At 42.6% G+C, this 23,637-nt stretch overlaps 1 protein-coding gene across 1 annotated transcript in view; it reads left to right on the top strand.

Moving 5' to 3' along the window:
* The window catches only part of heatr1 (HEAT repeat containing 1), a 103,317-nt gene that overhangs the window by 25,776 nt on the left and 53,904 nt on the right, over positions 1 to 23,637 (top strand). The window contains exons 13-18 of the mRNA XM_068045286.1: positions 3,716 to 3,811; positions 4,747 to 4,835; positions 7,451 to 7,662; positions 11,559 to 11,680; positions 17,587 to 17,781; positions 23,035 to 23,218. Of these exons, the coding sequence (XP_067901387.1) occupies positions 3,716 to 3,811; positions 4,747 to 4,835; positions 7,451 to 7,662; positions 11,559 to 11,680; positions 17,587 to 17,781; positions 23,035 to 23,218 (898 nt within the window). The remainder of the gene's footprint in view (positions 1 to 3,715; positions 3,812 to 4,746; positions 4,836 to 7,450; positions 7,663 to 11,558; positions 11,681 to 17,586; positions 17,782 to 23,034; positions 23,219 to 23,637) is intronic.

Below are 23,637 nucleotides of genomic sequence, written 5' to 3' on the forward strand. Positions count from 1 at the left end.
GGGATGGTGGGAAGGGGTTGAAGCTCAAAGTTATTAAACTTTGGGGGGAAGTTCGGGATCGGATTATAAGTTTTTTTCGGGGGGAGAGGGTGATAAATAAATTGTGTGGTCATTTGTGGGGCTGGGAGAGGGACTTCGATCCCTTGTTAAATTTTTAAATTTAAATGTAATGTGACTTTCACTTCAAAAATTAAAATGACTTGTAAGTGCCGAAGGGCCTGTTTCAGTGCTGTATCTCTAAATAAAATAAAATGGCACCTGCGTGGTGGTGTCAGATGCCGGGGATGGAGCACCTGCCCCCTCGGCGGCGAGCTGGAAAAATCCACACCCTTGAATTGTACAGCTTTAATAATTGAAAATTAATCTCTCAAAATCCTGCTGCACTTTCACGTTGTGTTTTTGTGACCTGTAAACCCAAGTGGTGAAACCTGATGAAATTCTACTGCGATTTCTTTCAAAATTTTGATTACATACGAACATACGAATTAGGGGCAGGAGTAGGCCGCTCGGCCCTTCGAGCCTGCTCCGCCATTCAATAAGTTCATGGCTGAACTGATTACTCCACATTTCCACCTACCCCCGAAAACCTTCCACCCCCTTGCTTATCAAGAATCTATCTACTTCTGCCTTAAAAATATTCAAAGACTCTGCTTCCACCGCCTTTTGAGGAAGAGAATTCCGAAGACCCTCAACCCTCTGAGAGAAAAAACTCTCTCCTCATCTCTATCTTAAATGGGCGACCCCTTATTTTTAAACAGTGACCCCCAAGTTCTAAATTCTCCTACAAGGGGAAACATCCTTTCCACATCCACGCTGTCAAGACCCCTCAGGATCTGATTTGTTTCAATCAAGTCGCCTCATACTCTTCTAAATTCCAGTGGATACAAGCCTAGCCTGTCCAGTCTTTCCTCGTAAGACAGCCCACCCATTCCAGGTATTAGTCCAGTAAACCTTCTCTGTACTGTCTCCAATGTATTTACATCCTTAAATAAGGAAACCAGTACTGTACACAGTATTCCAGATGTGGTCTCACCAGTGCCCTGTATAGCTGAAGCATAACCTCCCTACTTGAGAATTCAATTTCCCTCGCAATAAACTATAATATTCTATTAGCTTTCCTAATTATGTACTGTACCTGCATATTAACCTTCTGTGATTCATGCACAAGGACACCCAGATCCCTCTGCATCTCAGCTCTGCAATCTCTCACCATTTAGATAATATGCTTTTTTTTTTATTCCTGCCAAAGTGGATAATTTCACACTTTCCCACATTATACTCCGTTTGCCAGGTCTTTGCCCATTCACTTATCTATATCCCTTTGTAGTCTCCTTATGTCCTCTTCACAAGTTACTTTCCTACTTATCTTTGTGTCATCAGCAAATTTAGCAACCATACCTTCGGTTCCTTCATCTAAGTCATTTATATAAATTGTAATAAGTTGAGGCCCCAGCTCAGATCCCTGTGGCACACCATTCGTTACATCTTGCCAACCAGAAAATGACCCATTTATGCCTACTCTCTGTTTCCTGTTAGCTAGCCAATCTTCTATCCATGCTAATATGTACCCCCTACACCATGAGCTTTTATTTTCTGCAATAACCTTTGATGTGGCACCTTATCAAACGCCTTCTGGAAATCTAAGTGCAGTACATCCACCGGTGCCCCTTTATCCACAGCACATGTAACTCCCTCAAAGAACTCCAATAAATTGGTTAAACATGATTTCCCTTTCACAAAACCATGTTGACTCTGCCTGATTACCTTGAATTTTTCTAAATTCCCTGCTGTAGTGTCTTTAATAAGATGTTAAACTAACTGGCCTGTAGTTTCCTGCTTTCTGTCTCCCTCTCTTTTTGAATAAAGGAGTTACATTCGCTATTCTCCAATCTAACGGAACCTTCCCCGAATCTAGGGAATTTTGGAAAATTAAAAGTAGCACATCAACTATCTCACTAGCCACTTCTTTTAAGACCCTAGGATGAAGTCCATCAGGACCCGGGAATTTGTCAGCCCGCAGCTCCAACAATTTGTTCAGCATCGCTTCCCTGGTGATTGTAATTTTCTTGAGTTCCTTCCTCCCTTCCATTTCCTGAATTACAGCTAATATTGGGATGTTACTTGTATCTTCAATAATGAAGACCGATGCAAAATATCTGTTCAATTCATCTGCCATCTCCTTATTATCCATTATTAATTCTCCAGACTCACTTTTTCTATAGGACCAATGCTTACTTTATTAACTCTTTTTTGAATATCTATAGAAACTCTTACTATCTGTCTTTATATTTCTAGCTAGCTTTCTCTCGTATTCTAATTTTACCTTCCTTATCAATCTTTTAGTCCTTTGCTGTTTTTTATATTCTGTCCACTCTTCTGACTTCCCATCTTTACACAATTATAGACTTTTTCTTTGTTTGGTACTATCTTTAACTGTTTTAGTTAACCACGGATGGTGGGTCCCACCCTTGAATTTTTCTTTCTCGTTGAAATGTATCTATTCTGTGTATTCTGAAATATTCCCTTAAATGTCTGCCACTGTATCTCTATTGACCTATCCTTTAACCTGATTTGCCAGTTCACTTTAGCTCGCCCTGCTTTCATGTCCTCATAATTTCCCTTATTTAAGTTTCAAATACTAGTCTTGGACCCACTCATCTCTCCCTCAAACTGAATGTAAAATTCAATCATATTATGATCGCTGCTACCTAGGGGTGCCTTAACTGAGATAATTACTTAATCCTATCTCATTGCACAATACCAGGGCTAGTATAGCCTGCTCTCTGGTTGGCTCCAGAATGTATTGTTCCAAGAAATTATCCTGAAAACGTTATATGTACTCCTCATCTAGGCTACCATTGCCCATCTGATTTTTCATGTCTATATGTAGATTAAAATTCCCCATAATTATTGCTGTACCTTTCTGACAAGCTGCCATTATTTCTTCCTTTATACCCTGTCCTACAGTGTGGTTAATGTTAAGTGACCTGTACACCACTCCCACAAGTGACTTCTTGCCTTTATGATTTCTCATCTCTACCCAAACTGCTTCTACATCCTGGTATTCAGGTCCCAATCTATGTCTTCCTGCAGCCATGTCTCTGTAATGGCTATCAGATCATATTTATTTATTTCTATTTGCGCTCTCAGTTCATCTGTTTTGTTTCAAATGCTTCGTGCATTCAGATACAGAGCCTTTAGTTTTGTCATTTTATTATTTTTGTAACCTCTAGCCTTATCTGTTGATTTATTCTTAGATTTGTACTCTCTGTCACAGTCTGTTCATCATTTCCCATATTAATATCTTTATGTCTTGCCTTGTCTCTACTCCTTAACATATCTTCCCAGATTTGATTCCTTGCCCCCACTATTCAGTTTAAAACCCTCTGTACTTCCCTCGTTATGCGGCTCGCTAGAACACCGACCCCAGCATGGTTCAGGTGTAGACCGTTCCAACGGTACTGCCACCACTTTCCCCAGAACTGGTGCCAGTGCCCCATGAACCGGAACCCACTTCTACCACACCCGGTCTTGGACTTTATAATTGGGAAAACATTATAGGACAGCAGCATCAATAGTAATACAAGGCTCTTGAGTTGTTTTAAGGCATTTATCATGGGCATTGGAATACTAGTGGGAGAATTGCAAGTTACTGGCCATTTGGTCAGAAAAGGCATGAATTGTAGTTTATTTACAAACTTCTTTTGTTCCAAAGGAGGGATGTGATGATCCTTTCCTAAAGGAAGCTATTTTGGAGCGGTTGAAAGATGACCGTTTAGAGGTAGTTCTGCTTGCTCTGCAAGCTCTGGAGGTGAGTTGCGTATGCTTTTTAAAAAATGTATAATGCTAATTCACCTATTTAAAACACAGAAGGGAGTAGAGCACACGGGACATATGTTCTCTCTTGTAAGTCACATGAGTGGTTCGTAATCTTGCTTGGGTTACCTGGGAGGTTATCACAATGCCGTTTTCTGCTGCATTGTATTATAACCAAAATGATCCTATGGTAAACTCCAGCTTTGCATCAGTGGCAGCAAATGTCTCATTTTGTTATTCGTAAATTGCTATTTTATTGCAGGCAGGTGTTATACTTTTGTTTTTGGATTATCTCTCAATGTGAATATAACTTGCAGAAGAGATTTCATTTTATCTCAAACTTGAGTGAGAAAAAAACTTCATAACCAACTAATTCAGATAAATTTCACATTTGTATTGTCTAACTCTATAAAGAACTCACGTTTCACATCAGCATACCTTCACATGCAACATTATCTAACAAATATCTTGCAACTAGCTGGGATAGACAGATTTTTGGTGTCTTGGGGAATCTAGGGATATGGCGAGTGGGCGGGAAAGTGGAGTTGAAGCCCAAGATCAACCCTAATCGTATTGAATGACGGGGTAGGCTCAATAGGCCATATGGTCTACTCCTGCTGCTAATTCTTGTGTCCTTACAATTGGCTCCATTTTCTCTTTTTAGACCACATTCCTCAGGGAGGAGTTCTTGGGCAGTGGCCATAAAGAGAGACACAGGTTATCCGTAGCAGCTGACCATCACAACCATGCTCCAAACCACAAGCTATCCACAAAAATGCTAAGGGAGACCCACAATTATGATTAAAAGTTGATGAGCGGTAGCTATAATTGGATGCTGTCCTGTGTATCTTATGGTAGAGCTAAGCTTTTGCTCAATAGAGGACTAAATATTACTGCTAAATCTTCGACTTCATTCTGATCCTTTTATAGGCCTTCTCTGGACGCCTTGGTCAAAAAGAAACAGTTACTTGTCTTTTGTCACTGTTTCAACGAGTGGACGTGTCACAGAATGAGCATTGGTGGGTATAATTTTTAACAACAGGAGTGCATTGAATTAGATAACATATAGATAATTAAAATGTTAAAAGCAGTGTTATGGCAGATTTTGGTAGGCATTTTCTCTCTCTCCTTTCCCCTCCCCCCACCTCTCCTCCTTCCGAATGAGCGCATTTCAACAGGCACTGGTTACAAAGAAGAACAAAGAACAGTACAGCACAGGAACAGGCCATTGGGCCCTCCAAGCCTGCGCCGATCTTGATGCCTGCCTAAACTAACACCTTCTGCACTTCCGGGGCCCATATCCCTCTATTCCCTTCCTATTCATATATTTGTCAAGATGTCTCTTAAACATCGCTATCGTATCTGCTTCCACCACCTCCCCCGGCAGCAAGTTCCAGGCACTCACCACCCTCTGTGTAAAGAACTTGCCTCGCACATCCCCTCTAAACATTGCCCCTCTCACCTTAAACCTATGTCCCCCAGTAACTGACTCTTCCACCCTGGGAAAAAGCTTCTGACTATCCACTCTGTCCATGCCGCTTATAACTTTGTAAACCTCTATCATGTCGCTCCTCCACCTCCGTCGTTCCAGTGAAAACAATCCGAGTTTTTCCAACCTCTCCTCATAGCTAATGCCCTCCAGACCAGGCACCATCCGGGTAAACCTCCTCTGTACCCTCTCCAAAGCCTCCACGTCCTTCTGGTAGTGTGGCGACCAGAATTGCACGCAATATTCTAAGTGTGGCCTAACTAAGGTTCTGTACAGCTGCAACATGACTTTCCAATTTTTATACTCTATGCCCCGACCGATGAAGGCAAGCATGCCGTATGCCGCCTTGACTACCTTATCCACCTGCGTTGCCACTTTCAGTGATCTGTGGACCTGTATGCCCAGATCTCTCTGCCTGTCAATACTCCTAAGGGTTCTGCCATTTACTGTATACCTCCCACCTGCATTAGACCTTCCAAAATGAATTACCTCACATTTGTCCGGATTAAACTCCATCTGCCATTTCTCCGCCCAAGTCTCCAACCGATTTATATCCTGCTGTATCCTCTGACAATCCTCATCATTATCCGCAACTCCACCAACCTTTGTGTCGTCCGCAAACTTACTAATCGGACCAGCTACATTTTCCTCCAAATCATTTATATATACTACAAAGAGCAAAGGTCCCAGCACTGATCCCTGCGGAACACCACTGGTCACATCCCTCCATTCAGAAAAACACCCATCCACTGATACCCTCTGTCTTCTATGACTGAGCCAGTTCTGTATCCATCTTGCCAGCTCACCTCTGATCCCGTGTGACTTCACCTTTTGTACCAGTCTGCCATGCGGGACCATGTCAAAGGCTTTACTAAAGTCCATATAGATAACATCCACTGCCCTTCCCTCATCAATCATCTTCGTCACTTCCTCAAAAAACTCAATCAAATTAGTAAGACACGACCTCCCCTTCACAAAACCATGCTGTCTCTCGCTAATAAATTCGTTTGTTTCCAAATGGGAGTAAATCCTGTCCCGAATAATCCTCTCTAATAGTTTCCCTACCACTGACGTAGGGCTCACCGGCCTATAATTTCCTGGATTATCCTTGCCACCCTTCTTAAACAAAGGAACAACAGTGGCTATTCTCCAGTCCTCTGGGACCTTACCTGTAGCCAATGAGGATGCAAAGATTTCTGTCAAGGCCCCAGCAATTTCCTCCCTTGCCTCCCTCAGTATTCTAGGGTAGATCCCATCAGGCCCTGGGGACTTATCTACCTTAATGCTTCACAAGGCACCCAACACCACCTCCTTTTTGATAATGAGATGACTGAGACTATCTGCACTCCCTTCCCTAGGCTTATCATCCACCAAGTCCTTCTCTTTGATGAGTACTGATGCAAAGTACTCATTTAGCACCTCGCCCATTTCCTCTGGCTCCACACATAGATTCCCATCTCTGTCCTTGAGTGGGCCAACCCTTTCCCTGGTTACCCTCTTGCTCTTTTTTTATATATATATATTATACTCTTTGCCATCGAGTATATAATCCAAGTGGCCATTCTCAGGCGTCAGCTTTGACCGAGGACATCCGAGCCATGCCTGATCCTGTCTACGCCATGCTGCATACTTTCCAGCACAAGTCACATCTTCCCACACCACTGGCTCTGATTAGCAATAACATGTCTTCTGCCACACTAGCTGACACAGCCAGTGATCAAACTAGGGCTTTTCTAATCTCTATTTGTTAATGTGACGTGTTGTAATTGTACAGAATAGGCATGATAAACTAGACTCAGCTGCAAACTGACTGGAAATTGTTACATTCGGGGGCAGAAGCAGTCACATTCCTTCAACCAGGCACCACATAGCTTGGAGTACTGCCACAGTATCTGGTGCAGTGGATGAACAGGATAATTTCACAAAGAATTGTCTGTTGTGCAATATCACCATTCACTGGAACAAGAAAACATTGCATCAACAACTGTTGTTTGCTATAAAAAGGTTGAAGACACTGCTTCGTTGTAATTCTTTATACTCTGTGTGTGAGTGTGTGTATATAGTTGTATGTCTCCCACACATTTGTGTTTGATTTTCTTTAGTATTTGCAGCACGTTACATTTTCTATTGTGTAATTGCTTCTAGGCATGTTGTTCTTGAAGAGGCCATTAAGTTTTTAAGCTCAAGAGGATTGTATAATGGGAATGACACACTGACTAATCAGATATGGATGGAACTCTTGCCCTACATGGTCCTGACCAACCCAGCCGAAGCATCAGTTGAGCAGAAACTAACAATCTTTATTGCTAATTCAGGTCTCTGCTCCATGACTCCATTGCTCCGTGGCTGGCCCGCAGGTAAAAAGTGTTTGCTTATGGTGCTTACCTCAAGCAGTTAATAACTGTATCTTCAGTTTGGTATACATTTTGAACATGCAAAATTATCATCTCTAAAATTTTGTATGTATTTTATTTATATGTTTTGATCTGTGTTGGGGCAAGATTGTGAACTTGAGCATTTGGACTCAATCCTATCATTCAGTGAACAAATGTCAGTGCTCTTGAGGTGCTGCGGTTTTTTAAATGACTTCTGAAATGTTGAGGCAAAGAATTGGTGAAACTGAATGTTGATCTTTGACAGGTGTGCTTGTTATATGGCTGTTGATATCTCTGGCCTCATTCATGGTGTACCAACTCTCCGGCAATTGGCAACAGTCATGTGCAAAATATCATGATCTCCCATCTGCACTATCTTAATTAATCCAGGCTCCATTGTGCTGTCTTGCTTTCTCTTGTTTGAGTACCATGGAGCCAAAACAGGCAGAGTTATAGCACCAGTGAAAGATCCCTTTATATAGGGGCTTATTAAATTTAATTGGGGCTTTCACCAATGCTGTGGATTCTGAGTTAACTCCGTTGCATTCTTTAGCAAGGGAAAATAAAATAATAGTATGTTAGGACTTGCAATTGTATAAGTTTTTTGTAAATTTAAAGTGAGGGGGAGGATGGACTGAAGAGAGAGAAATAAGCATGACAGCATAAATGAAAAAGGATTTTTTTTAAAGTACAGTGAACAGGAAGAAATGGGAGGGGGGAAGCTGAGACAATAATATTCATGTCCTCTTCACTTCACGGCACTGAACCAGCAATGGCTGCTTCACATAAGTGCAAAGAGAAGCTCATATTGAGGTTTGGAAAACTGAGATCCCTGCCAATACTCTAATGTACAGAGTGTTGCTGATCACCCTCTGAAATTTCAGTGTGATTTTCAATCAAAGATTATTGACGATAGTCCATTATTTTCTGTTTTAGCATTTAAGAAGAACTTTGAGGGTCTACATGTGACAATAAAACTAATACTTTTAAAAGTAAATATTCTGTTAGCTATTATTTTTCTTGGTGAAAATAGGGTGTTCTTTAGACAAAGGGAACTTCGTACATTGTAGCAGTGACTACAATTTAAAATATTTCATTGGTTTTAAAGGTCCTTTGAATGTCCTGAGGTCATGATAGGCGCTATATAAATACAAGTCCTTTTTGTCCCCTTCCTTTTTAAATTGAGAATTTTTGTCAGTCTGAGCAATTCAGTGGCCCCGTGCAATTAACCCATCATTATGGAGCACTACACAGTTGTGGAATAGATATAACATTCATTTGGGGAGTGGGATAGGAGTGAGGGCTAAGGGAGATAATTGGCTAAAATGTAGGTGGAAAGATAATTTTCTTAAATATATATATGCGGTTGAATTGCATTTCTTTTTATGTGCACTTTTACAAATTTGAGACAACCCTTCAGAGATCATTCTGGGTATAGTGCTGTCAGTTGCTTCCTTAAGTCACTTGAGTGCCTACTTTTTATGGAAGTTGACTTGCACTGCCCTGCATCTACTTATGCAATACAGAACCCAGGAGTGTATCAATCCCTTCTGATCTGAATCAGATTCCCATGTCTCACTCGTGTGCACTTCTTCAGTCTCTCTGAAGGTGCAACAATTAATGCTGGGTAATGTGAAGCTGGGTTGGAATTGTTATGTGCAATGTACAGTGCAGAAACAACTGGAATATGTGGGCGTTTATACTCCAAGTGAGCCTTTTCCCATTCTAATTAATTCTTCCTATCCTGACTCTGCATCCCTCTATTCCTTTCTCCTCAGTTATGCACCAAGCCTTTCCTTAAATGCATCAGTGATACCGGCTTCAGTTATTCCATGTGATTACAAATTCCACATTCTTACCACTCATTAAAGAAATTCCTCCTAAATTCTTTATTTGATCTGTTAATGCCTATTGTTTTTGGACTCACCCACAAGTGGAGATAGCTTCTCCATGTTCCCCCTTTAGCGAATTCCTTCATTTTTTTAAAGGCCTCTATCAGGTTTCCTTTTAGCTTTTTTTTTTAAACAGAGAAACCTGGATATTCTCGTACACCAGTCGCTGAAGGTAAGCATGCAGGTGCCACAGGCGGTAAAAAAGGCAAATGGTATGTTGGCCTTCCCAGCAAGAGGATTCGAGTACAGGAGCAGGGATGTCTTGCTGCAATTATACAGGGCCTTGGTGAGGCCACACCTGGAATATTGTGTGCAGTTTTGGTCTCCTTATTTGAGGAAGGTTGTTTTTGCCATAGAGGGAGTGCAGCAAAGGTTTACCAGACTGATTCCTGGGATGATGGGACTAACGTATGAGGAGAGATTGAGTCAGTTAGGATTATATTCACTGGAGTTCAGAAGAGTGAGGGGGGATCTCATAGAAACCTATAAAATTCTAACAGGACTTGACAGGGTAAATGCAGGAATGATGTTCCCGATGGTGGGGGAGTCCAGAATCAGGGGTCATAGTCTAAGGATACAGGGTGAACTTTTCAGGACTGAGATGAGAGAAATTCCTTCACCCAGAGAGTGGTGAGCCTGTGGAATTTGCTTCCACAGAAAGCAGTTGAGGCCAAAATATTGTATGTTTTCAAGAAGGAGTTTGATACAGCCCTTGGGTCTAAAGGGATCAAAGGGTATGGGGCGAAAGCAGGAACAGGCTACTGAGTTGGATGATCAGCCATGATCATAATGAATGGCGGAGCAGGCTCGAAGGGCCGAATGGCCTACTCCCCCTATTGTCTATGTTTCTAAAACAGCCACTGCCTGGTTATCAATATGTGTAGCTATTGTAGCCTTCTGCTACTTGATTGACATTCTCAGAGTGGTCAACGTCAAGGTGCTTGATATCTTCCTGAATGCCAAATTGTCACAAAAACAAATTGGCGGTTGCTTGGAATCTGTGCAAAACAGCTGCATGTGCTGCATTTAAATACTGTAGAACCGCAGAAAAATTACAGCACAGAAGGAGGCCATTCAGCCCATCGTGTCCATGCCAGCTGGGAAAGAAACTAGCTGCCCAATCTAATCACATCTTCCAGCACCTTGTCCATTGTCTTGCCAGTTACAACACTTCACGTGCATGTCCAGATACCTTTTAAAAAATGGAGGGTTTCTGCCTCCACCACTGTTGCTGGCAGTGAATTTCAGACGCTCTGGGTGAATAAGTTTTTCCTCATGTCCCCTCTAAGTCTTCCACCAATCACCTTAAATCTGTACCCCCGATAATTGACCTCTCCACTAGGGGAAACAGGTCCTTCCTGTCTATCTAGGCCCCTCATAATTTTGTACACCTCAATTAAGTCACCCCTAAGTCCCCTCTTTTCTAAGGAAAACGACCTTCGCTTGTCCAATCTTTCCTCATAGCTGCAACTTTCAAGCCCTTGCAACATTCTTGTAAATCGCCTCTGTGCTCTCTCCAGAGCAATTCTGTCCTTTCTGTAATGTGGTGACCAGAACTGTATGCAATACTCCAGCTGTGGCCTAACCAGTGTTTTATACAGTTCCAGCATTACATCCCTGCTTTTGTATTCTATACCTCGGCCAATAAAGGAAAGCATCTCTCATCTTTCATGGGACTGTCCTGGAAAAACTAATAAATTTTAGTCACATTTTGCTCAGCGTGCAGATTAAAAAACACCTATGCTCAAGCCTTTTTTGTGAGAGAAGTGGCCAAAGAATCCTGAACTGTGATGTGCACTATAGTCAGAGGCCCAAGTATAAATTATTTGTTTGCCCATATATTGGTTATATACAAGAGGAATTACTGGTTTACAAAAATCTTTTTACGCTATTATTCAATTAAGAACAAATTGTTCCCGCTTATGTTATTACAGATGCTGTTTTCTCTGCTTCAAACTGGCTTTACCAATCTTGTTTGCTTTACAGAACTCGAAAAAGTTATTGATGGCCATAATTCCAAAAAGGTTGTGGATGAAGCAAATCAGAAATTGATCCAGCTTCTGGTGAATAACTTGGGTTTGATGGAGCCTTCTCTTAGGGCTGAAACAGTAAGTGAAAATGTTTAAGGAAATTGAATGGTGTGTGAAAAGTTATTGTTGAAACTATAACTCTGAACAATTTTTCCCTTCATCTTCCTGGAGAATCTGTTGGAAAGTTGACATAAATATTTGAGGGAGTAAGCAATTTTTAGGTTTGACCAGAAGAACTTCAGAATATTTCCCAGTCATGTACTCACCTATGTTTCCTTGGTGCCAGCTACTCATAACCAAGTGACTATTGTGAGCTTTCATAGGAAAGTATTGGCAGGCTATTTGTTCACAGCCAGCTCAGCAGGGACCAGCGATCAAACCTGGAAACTTTCTGGTTTCTATGGCTTATCGTGGGGTGATGGTGGCATAGTGGTAATGTCACTGAACTAGTAATCTAGAGGCCCATACTAATGCCCTGTGTTACAGGTTCAAATCCCATGGTGGAATTTGAATTCAATTAATTAATAAAAATCTGCAGTTGAAAGCTTGTCTCAGTTTCTTGGCACCATTAATATTATCAACTGTCATAAAAACCCATCTGGTTTGCTAATGTCTTTCAGGGAAGGAAATCTGCCATCCTACATGTGACTGCAGACCTACTGCAATGTGGTTGATTCTTAACTGCCCTCTAAAATGGCCTAACAAGCAACTCAGTTGTCAAGGGCAATTATGGATGGTCAACAAATGCTGGCTGTGCCAGTGACACCCACATCCCATGAAAGAATCAAAAGAAATTGCTGTTTTGGAACTTTTGTCTTAAACAGTTAATACTAAAGTCCATCACTGTAACTGATCCTCTGTTTTTTCTCACTTTTTTGCCTTTCTCTTTTTCTCTCATTTTTCTTTTCTCACTGCCTCACACACTTTCTCCATCTATATCTCTTGTTCGCACACTTTCACTGTATATCTTTCTTCTCTCTATCTCTTTTTCTCTACATTTACCACTCTGTATGCTTCTGACACTTTCTCTTTCTACTTGTCTCTCATCCTCCTTTGTCCTTTCATCTCCAGCAGAAATCTACAGTCAGATTCAGAACTACAACACTGGTTATACCAACAACTAGCCTCTCCCTGGCAGGCTACATGGGACATGTGTCATTTTGTTGAGTTAATAAAAATGTTCTGATCCCAAGATACAACCCCAGCTTTCCAGGCCCTTCCTGATTTCATATAGGCCTCCAGGGAACAAGCAGAAGGGCCTGGATGGGAAGACAGGCCAGGGCTGAAAGGGAACAAGTGGGGAACTTGGGAGTGAGCATGTGTGAGGGCGGCACTTCATGGAAAATAAAGTAAATAAATATTAATGAGTGAGCCTCAACATATTCAGTGGTTGTGTCTAGGAAGGGAAAAATAATTAATTGAAATTGAATAAAAATCACAAAAATGAAATGTATTAAGCAGCTGAACCTGGAAATAATTATGTCCAACTGAAGGATTAACTATACTGAATGGAATTATTTATTAAATATTAAAAGCAGAGGCTGGAAATGTTTGTGATAGATGGAAACCCCAGGAATGAATGAGCCTCACATCTACTGCAAAGGAGAAAATAAAGTGAAGTAATAAAAGTAAAATGGAAGTTTATAATAAAAAATTAATCCTGGTGTACTGTATGGCAGGGAGATAAAGAAAATATTTGTGAGACTGATTACTGCTTAAATATATTCATCAAAATGAGCACCGTTTTCTTTACAAAACACAAACACTGGATATCAAAAATTCCATGACCTCTGCCTTATCACCCTCCCCCTTCAGGATGGTGTGTTGCCTCCCTGGTGCCAGGGTCCGGGATGTCACTGAACGGCTGCAAGGCATCCTGAAGGGGGAGGGTGATAAAGCAGAGGTCATGGTACATGTTGGTACCAATGACATAGGTAGAAAGAGGGATGAATTCAGGGAGTTAGGCAGTAGACTAAAAAGCAGGACCTCTCGGGTTGTAATCTCTGGATTACTCCAAGTGCCATGTGCTAGCGAGTATAGAAATAGGAGAATAGCACAGATGAATGCGTGGCTTAAGAGTTGGTGCAGGAGGGTTTTAGATTCCTGGACCACTGGGACCGTTTCTGGGGAAGGTGGGATCTGCACAAGCAGGACGGTCTACATCTGAACCAGAGTGGGACTAACATCCTTGCTGGCGGGTTTGCTAGTGCTGTTGGGAGGAGTTTAAACTAACTTGGCAGGGGGAGGGGACGCAGAGTCCTAGCAGAATAGGGACACAGCTAAACACAGGAAAGCAAACAAGTCAGAGGGAATACAGCGGAAGTAAGTTTCAAGGGAGTAAGACCAGGATGGATGGCCTCTACTTTAATGCCAGGAGTATTACAGGTAAAACGGATGAGTTAAGGGCAAGGATTGACAGTGGAATTGTGATGTAGTAGCCATCACGGAGACATGGTTGAGGGAGGGGCAGGATTAGCAGCTCAGTATCCCGGGATATAGAATCTTCAGGCGAGACAGGAGGGGGTAAAAGAGGAGGGGGCATTGCAATATTAGTTAAGGAGTCAGTTACTGCAGTAAGGAGAGATGATATCTTGGAGGGGGCATCAAATGAAGCTTTATGGGTAGAGTTTAGGAATAAAAAAGGGACAGTCACATTGCTAGGTGTTTATTATAGACCCCCAGATAGTCAGCAGGAAATTGAGGAGCAAATATGTGCGCAATTCGCAGAGGTGTGTAAAAATAATAATAGGGTAATTATATTGGGTGATTTCAACTTTCCCAACATTAATTGGGATAGTCATCGTGTTAAGGGCTTAGATGGAGTGGAGTTCTTAACATGTATGCAGGAGAACCTCTTAGCTCAATATGTAGAGGATCCAACAAGGGAGGGTGCAGTGCTGGACCTAATTCTGGGGAATGAAGCCGGACAGGTGGTTGATGTATTGGTGGGGGAGCATTTTGGTGATAGCGATCACAACATGGTACAATTTAAGCTTGTTATGGAGAAAGAAATAGACAAGTTGCAAAAAAAGGTTTTGGATTGGGGGAGAGCGAATTTTAGTAAAATAAGGCAGGATCTGGCCAGGGTAGACTGGAAAGAATTACTTGTCGGGAAATCTACAGAAGAGCAGTGGGGGGCATTCAAAAAGGAAATGGGGAGGGTACAGGCCCAACATGTTCCCTCTAGGGTAATAGGTAGGAGCAACAAGCCCAGAGAACCATGGATGACCAGAAACATTCAGAGTACGATGAGAAAGAAAAGAGAGGCTTTCAGCAAATACAAGGATAGCAAATCAACGGAAGCATTAGTGGAGTACAGAAAGTGTAGAATGGAGCTTAAGAAAGCAATTAGGAGAGCAAAGAGGGGATATGAGAAAGCTCTGGCTGGTAAAAGTAGGGAAAATCCCAAGATATTCTATATCAATGGGAAGAGGATAACCAGGGAAAGAGTAGGACCCGTTAGGGACCAAGGGGGAAATCTGTAGGTGGAACAAGAGGACATTGATAGGGTGTTGAACGAATACTTCACATCTGTCTTCACCCAAGAGAATGAGGATGTAGATATGGAATTCAGAGAGAGAGACTGTGAGATTCTTGAGCAAATTGTCATAGGGAGTGACAAGGTATTGGAGGTTTTGTCAGGCTTAAAAGTGGACAAATCTCCAGGTCCGGACGATTTGTGTTCCAGGTTGCTGTAGGAGGCGAGGGTGGAGATTGCAGGGGCTCTGACCCAAATTTTTAATTCCTCTCTGGCCACGGGGGAGGTGTCAGAGGACTGGAGAACAGCTAATGTGGTCCCACTATTTAAGAAAGGTTGTAGAGATAAGCCTGGGAACTACAGACCAGTGAGTCTCACGTCAGTGGTGGGGAAACTATTGGAGAAAATTCTGAAGGAGAGAATCTATCTCCACTTGGAGAGGCAAAATTTGATTAGGAATAGTCAGCATGGCTTTGTCAGAGGGAGGTCATGCCTAACAAATTTGATTGAATTTTTTGAGCATGTGACCAGGTGTGTAGATGAGGGTAGTGCAGTTGATGTAGTTTACATGGATTTCAGCAAAGCCTTTGACAAGGTCCCACATGGGAGACTTACCAAGAAAGCAAATGCACATGGGATACAGGGTAACTTGATCAGGTGGATTCAAAATTGGCTTAGCTATAGGAGACAGAGAGTGATGACAGACGGCTGTTTTAGGGACTGGAAGCCAGTGTCCAGTGGCGTACCACAGGGATCTGTGTTGGGTCCCCTATTTATTTATTATTTTATTTTATTTAGAGATACAGCACTGAAACAGGCCGTTTCGGCCCACCGAGTCTGTGCCGACCACAAACAACCACCCATTTATACTAACCCTACAGCAATCCCATATTCCCTACCACCTACCTACACTAGGGGCAATTTACAACAGCCAATTTACCTATCACCTGCAAGTCTTTGACAGTGGGAGGAAACCGGAGCACCCGGCGAAAACCCACGTGGTCACAGGGAGAACTTGCAAACTCCACACAGGCAGTACCCAGAATCAAACCCAGGTCCCTGGAGCTGTGAGGCTGCGGTGCTACCCACTGCGCCACTGTGCCGCCCTAGTTCCAGGATTTTGACACAGCGTCAGTGAAGGAACAGGAGTTCCAAGTCAGGGTGGTGTGTGGCATTTATATAAACGATATAGATGACTATGTGGGGGATAGGATCAGTAAGTTCGCGGATGACACAAAGATTTGTCGAGTGGTTAACAGTGAGGTTGAGTGTCTTGGGTTACATGAAGATATAGACGGGATGGTCAAATGGGCAGTAAAGTGGCAGATGGAATTTAACCCTGAAAAGTGTGAGATGATACACTTTGGAAGGAGTAATGTGACACGAAAGTATTCAATGAATGGCCTGACACTGGGAAGTTCCGAGGAACAAAGGCACCTTGGCGTGTTTGTCCATAGATCTCTGAAGGCAGAAGGGCAGGTTAATAGGGTGGTGAAAAAGGCATATGGGACACTTGCCTTTATCAATCGAGGCATAGATTACAAAAGCAGGGAGGTCATGTTGGAGTTGGATAGAACTTTGGTAAGGCCACAGCTGGAGTACTGTGTGCAGTTCTGGTCGCCACATTATAGGAAGGATGTGATTGCACTGGAGGGGGTGCAGAGGCGATTCACCAGGATGTTGCCTGGGATGGAACATTTAAGCTATGAAGAGAGTTGGATAGGCTTGGGTTGTTTTCGCAGAAGCAGAGAAGACTGAGGGGTGACCTGATCGAGGTGTACAAGATTATGAGGGGCATGGATGGGGTGGATAGGGAGCAGCTGTTCCCCTTAATTGAAGGGTCAGTTATGAGGGGACACAGGTTTAAGGTGAGGAGCAGGAGGTTTTAGGGGGATTTGAGGAAGAACTTTTTTGCCCAGAGGGTGGTGACAGTCTGGAATGCACTGCCTGGGAGGGTGGTAGAGGCAGGTTGCCTCACATCCTTTAAAGAGTACCTGGATGAGCACTTGGCACGTTATAACATTCAAGGCTATGGGCCAAGTGCTGGCAAATGGGATTAGGTAGACAGGTCAGGTGTCTTTAATGCATCGGTGCAGATTCGATGGACCTAAGGACCTCTTCTGCACTGTATTATTCTGTGATTCTGTGATCAGCATTTGGAATCACTGAACTAAATATTTTCACCAGATTCATTGCTAACAAACTCTAGCATATTTGTAACAGATCTAACTTCATTTTTAGAAAATGTCTAAATATAACAGTGATTCATAAAGAGCTGCTTAGAAGAAGGAACAAAGGTGATTTTTTTTTTAAATATTGTTCGAGGGATGTGAACATCACTGGCAAGGCCAGCATTTGTTGCCCATCTATATGATATAATGCCATGACGTTGAAATTAAGTTTTATGGCAGTGGGTGGTAGCAGGAAATGGGGCTGTCAAATTGAGCAGCATAAAATATATTAATGTTGCTGAGATTTGTAACTACGTTCATTGCTTTGTTTGCAGATGGAAAATCTCATTAAAGTCATTGGAAAAGAGTCTTCAAACTTGAATCAGGAGCTGATCTCCCATGTGCTCAGTTTTGCTTTAGTTCAGACCTTGGAGAAACAGTCTGAACTAGCTTGTTTACACACTGCTTTGCAAGTGTACGGTGTTTTGGAGAAAAAACTGAAGAAGCTAGTTGCCAAAAGTTCAGATGTGGTAAGATTCTTTAACTTCTTTGAGGACTGTAGCAGCTTTTTGGGATTAAAATCAAATATCAACAGTTTTTTAGTTTTTCCTAGAATTTTACAAACTAAGAAGTATTTTTTTTTTTCATTCTCACTAGTTTTCTCACTCTCTGCTCTCCTGAAGATTTTTGCCTGGCATTTTCCTGATCCTGACTTAGAGTCATAGTCATACAGCACAGAAACAGGCCCTTCGACCCATCGTGTCTGTGCCAGCAATCAAGCACCTAACTATTCTAATCCCATTTTCCAGCACTTGGCCCATAGCCTTGTTTGCTATGGTGCTTCAGGTGCTCATCTAAATACTTCTTGAATGTTGTGAGGGTTCCTGCCTCTACCACCCCTTCAGATAGTGTGTTCCAAATTCCAACCACCCTCTGGATGAAAAAAGTTTTCCTCAAATCCCCTCTAAACCTCCTGCCCCTTACCTTAAATCTATGCCCCCTGGTTATTGACCCCTCCACTAAGGGAAAAAGTTTCTTCCTATCTATCCTATCAATGCCCCTCATAATTTTGTATACCTCTATCAGGTCCCCCCTCAGCCGTCTCTGCTCTAAGGAAAACAACCGTAGTCTATCCAGTCTCTCTTCATAGCTGAAATGCTCCAGCCCAGGCAACATCCTGATGAATCTCCTCTGTGCACTCTCCAGTGCTATCACATCCGATAGTGTGGTGAGCAGAACTGTACACAGTACTCCAGCTGTGGCCTGACTAGCGTTTTATACAGCTCCATCACAGCCTCCCTGCTCTTATATTCTGTGCCTCGGATAATAAAGGCAAGTATCCCATATGCCTTCCTAACCACCTTGTCTACCTGTGCTGCTGCCTTCAGTGATCTATGGACAAGTACACCAAGGTCCCTCTGACCCTCTGTACTTCCTAGGGTCCTACCATCCATTGTATATTCCCTTGCCTTGTTAGTCCTCCCAAAATGCATCACCTCACACTTCTCAGGATTAAATTCCATTTGCCACTGCTCCGCCCATCTTACCAGCCCATCTATATCATCCTGTAATCTAAGGTTTTCCCCCTCACTATTTATGACTCAGTTTTCGTGTCATCTGCGAGCTTACTGATCATACCTTCTATATTCACGTCTAAATCATTAATGTACACTACAAACACCAAAGGTCCCAGCACCAATCCCTGCGGTACACCACTGGTCACAGGCTTCCACTTGCAAAAATCACTCTCTGCCGCCTGCTGCTAAGCCTATTTTGAATCCAATATGCCAAATTGCCCTGGATCCCATGGGCTCTTACCTTCTTAACCAATCTCCCATGCGGGACCTTATCAAAAGCCTTACTGAAATCCATGTAGACTACATCAGTTGTTTTACCCTCATCGACACATCTAGTGACCACCTCGAAAAATTCAATCAAGTTTGTTGGACAGTATCTCCCTCTGACAAAGCCATGCTGACTATCCCTGATTAATCCCTGCCTGTCCAAGTGGAGATTAAAATTTGTGTCAGAGCCCCTGCTATCTCCTCCCTTGCCTCATATAACAGCCGGGGATCCATCTCATCTGGGCCTGGGGATTTATCCACTTTTAAGCCCACTAAAACAGCTAATACTTCCTCCCTTTCAATGCTAATTTGTTCAAGAATATCACAATCACCCTCCCTGATCTCTACACCTACATCGTCCTTCTCCATAGTGAATACAGATGAAAAGTAATCATTTAAAACCTCACCTATGTGCTCCCGGTTCCACACACAGATTGCCACTTTGATCCCTAATGCGCCCTACTCTTTCCCTGGTTATCCTCTTGCCCTTGGTATACTTATAAAATGCCTTGGGATTTTCCTTTATCTTGCCCGCCAATGTTTTTTCATGTCCCTTCTTAGTTCTCCTAATTACTTTTTTAAGTACCCCCCTACGCTTTCTATACTCCTCTAGGGCCTCTGCTGTTTTCAGTGCTTTGAATCTGCCATAAGCTTCCTTTTTTTTTTCCTTATCCAATCCTCTATATCCCATGACATCCAGGGTTTCCTGGACTTATTGGTCCTACCCTTCACCTTTATGGGAACACGTTGGCCCTGAACTCTCACTATTTGCTTTTTGAATGACTCCCACTGTTCTGATGTAGACTTTCCTACAAGCAGCTGCTCCCAGTCCACTCTGGCCAGATCCTGTTTTATCATATTGAAATCAGCCTTCCCCCAACTCAGTACTTTTATTTCCAGTCCCTCTTTGTCCTTTTCTATAACCACCTTAAATATTAGAGTTATGGTCACTAGCCCCAAAATGCTCCCCCACTGACACTTCTACCACTAGTCTGGCTTCATTCCCTAGGATTAGGTCCAGTACCACCCCTTCTCTTGTAGGACTTTCTATGTGCTGGCTCAAAAAGCTCTCCTGTAAGCACTTTAAGAATTCCACCCCCTTTAAGCCTTTTGCAGTAAGACTATCCCAGTTGATATTGGGGAAGTTGAAACCCCCTACTATTATTACCCTATTATTTTTACAACTCTGAGATTTGCCTACATATCTGCTGCTCTATCTCTTCCTGACTGTTTGGAGGCCTGTAGTACACTCCCAGCCAAGTGATTGCCCCCTTTTTGTTTTTAAGTTCTACCCATATGGCCTCATTTGAGGAACCTTCTAAGATATCGTCCCTCCTTACTGCAGTAATTGACTCCTTGATCAACAGTGCAATGCCACCTCCTCTTTTACACCCTCCCCTGTCATGCCTGAAGATTCTATACCCTGGAATATTGAGCTGCCAGTCCTGCCCTTCCCTCAACCATGTCTCTGTGATAGCAATAATGTCATATTCCCATGTGTTAATCAACGCCCTCAATTCATCTGCATTACTAGTAAGACTCCTTGCTTTAAAATAGATGCAATCCAGTCTTGTATTATTCACTTGTGCCTTAACAGGTCTATATTTGCTCTGCCTTCCGACTTGGGTCGAAGGTCATCAGAAACCCCATTCATGCAGTTTATCTGGGGTTGCCGACAAAGTTTTGACAGCTGATTGGAAGAAGCCCTTAGGAAATTCCCACTCCAGTATAGTGCAGGTATGCCCTCTGGTATCACCCAAGTTGCCTATTGAGCTTGACACTGCTGAGTGGCAGAGAATGCTCAATAGGGAAATTAACTTACTCTTGTTACTATGTCAGAGGATATTACTCCATGGGAGACATCGTAACAAGCTGGTTCTTGCTTTTGTCCAACATCCATATACATTCACTTTCCAGCAGGGGCTACTGGGTAGGAACTAAGAGTGGGAAGTATGCCTGATTTTCCCCTTCCCAACTGTAACACTGCTACTGTTACCTTGGCTGCTATCAGTTCACTTAGTACAACCTGAAATCAAAACTGAGGCATTCTAGTTTTTATAGCTCAGTTACACTCCTTTCCCTTCTGACCTTTTACAAGAACTTTACTTTCTACCTTTCTAACTTCAAATTATTCTTTTATTTTCTCTTGTGCGTGCAATAAAGATGTGATTGAACTGATTTAATTGTCAGTAACTTGCCTTCCTATCTTTTAGCAGCTGTCCTTACTTTGGAAGTTAATCACTTTCTTCCTTTGCATTTTTTTTTTAAACACCTTTTTCGGAAAAGATATCAAGTCTCTCTCTGGTATGTTTTTTTTCCCTTTTTTTGCCTCCCAATTTCCTTGGTGTCCAGATTACGGCAGCTTAGCCTTGATCACCAAATAGTTTAGACATCTATATGTTGAATGGAACAAAACTCTAGAACTGAGTAACTGAGATCCTTTTACAAATTCTGTCCTTTGTGCCATGAATTATCTCCAATCAAATTAGCAGTGCCCTAGTCCTGTGCTTCCGCTAGAAGAGTTGTGAAATCAACAGAAGTGGATGAGATGTGTCCAGGGTAACTTTCTCTAATGTTTGTCTTTTTCTTCATAGCATCAGAGCTCAGTAACTCAAAAAATTGTGTACCTCATTTATGGCACGGTATTTTCCCTTCCGACATCTCTCATCGCGGCCAGGATTCTCGCCTCGCCTGGGGATCCAACCTGTATTTTTCAGGTCCCTGGGCTTCAGTTGCTTTGAGGCGGGACTTCCACCCGCTTGAGGTAGGAAGTCCCACGCAGTAGAACTGCAGGACAGTCAGTGGGCCAGCAGCACCACCGGGAGCGGTGGTCACTGCTGGGATTGCAGCCCAGCATGAGAAGATGCCTGGGAACCAGGAAGGCATGTAGGTTTTGGTTGCCTCACCGGGGGTCGGGCACTGGTGAGGCAAGCATGGTTGATTGGGGGGAAGTGGGGCATGTTGAGTCTTGGGGGTGGTTGGGGTAGTGGGGGCGGCCCTTCCCCTGGGACACTCGAGAGCCGCCTGGTTTTGTCAGGCGGCTTCTCTCGGTCATTGGCCGCCCGACCGTCCAGCCACGCGTAAAATCTGCGTGGAGACGGGCAAAGGCCCTTGTGGCCTCTTAAGGGCCTTGATTGGCCTGTGGTGGGCGGGCTGTTTTTCGCCCCCGCTGCCTGATGTAAAGTGGCAGCGGAGGCGGGAGCAGGTCGGAAAGGCCTCCCGCTCCATTTTACGCCAACCCCGCCACCATCCCACTCTTTGGGGTGGCATAAAATTCAGCTTAATGTCTTATTAAGTTTAATATATCCATGTTTATAGGGCTCTCCTGTATACTTCTGTACTCATCCTGTTCAGCTGTTAAATATTGTAGGCACACATGTTCACCATCACAAATTTCAACTAAATTATTCAGGCTAAAAGCTAATTGCCTTCCAGTCTCATTAGCAAATTTGAACTGACCCAGTCAGTATCAGTTAACGCTACATTATTCTCTGTTTACACTACAAAATATACAGTAGCTTGGCATCGACTCAGCCATCCTAAGTGTTAATCAATTGTGAATGTAAACCAAACCTTACAACTATTTCTGTTGTAACAATATAATAATACAAAACTTTTCTGATAAATGAAAAGGAAATGGAGAGGAGAAGTTGCGCCAGCAAATCCTGCTCGTACAAATGGAACACTAGAGTCAGGTGAGGCTGATATTGAACAGGACTTGTGCACCTCTTTCAATGGAAGATAGTTCAAGAACTGAACACACCGTTTTTTAAAATTGAGATTTTTTTGCCCCCCAAGATGAAAGCATGGGATTCCAAAGGATAAATTGAAGGTTTGAAAATCCTTCCCTGCTTTACGCCCCAAACGCACCCCACATAAAAATATTCCTTTAGTTTATTTCAATTTGAGTCTAATCACTCTCCCCATTCAACATTGCAGAAGGCTTCTCAAAAGTGGCATCTTGGTTCTGTTGAAGAGAACATGGTCCCAGCAGGCCTGCTTACTGAATATGTGGAAAATATGAGGCGTGACAGTGCTGGAAGTGCAGAAACTGGATTTATTCTCACTTTGTTGCTAAAGAACTTTATTGTTGCTTTCAAACCTCCTGAATCGCTGCTGAGAGGTGAGGTATTTAAAGTGGGGTATTGACACAACAATTTGAGCATAAATAGCGTGACCCAAGTATATTCACACTTTGGAACAGGCATGATTTGCTGCTATTAATTTGTTTTTTTGAAAAGCCAGAAAATAAAAGGCATCAAATGGAATTAATGTAACCAAAGCTGAATACTCAGTATTAGTTTGCTTGGAGATAAAATGGGGGCAATTTTTAAATTAACTCCATCGGAGGAATGTTCTGTGACTGTAACTTGTTTTAAAGGGCTGGTTATGCAAGCATTTTTTTTTGTAAATGCAAGAAAAGCGAATATGGTCTCCACTTCAGAGAATTGCGCATTCAGTCTGCCGTGGTGCGATTTGAAGGTTGTCAATCTGTACTGTCAATAGCTTTTAAGGGCATTTGCCACAAAACACTTTTGACAG

Source organism: Heterodontus francisci, chromosome 13, assembly GCF_036365525.1.
Source record: "Heterodontus francisci isolate sHetFra1 chromosome 13, sHetFra1.hap1, whole genome shotgun sequence".
Classification (NCBI taxonomy): domain Eukaryota; kingdom Metazoa; phylum Chordata; class Chondrichthyes; order Heterodontiformes; family Heterodontidae; genus Heterodontus; species Heterodontus francisci.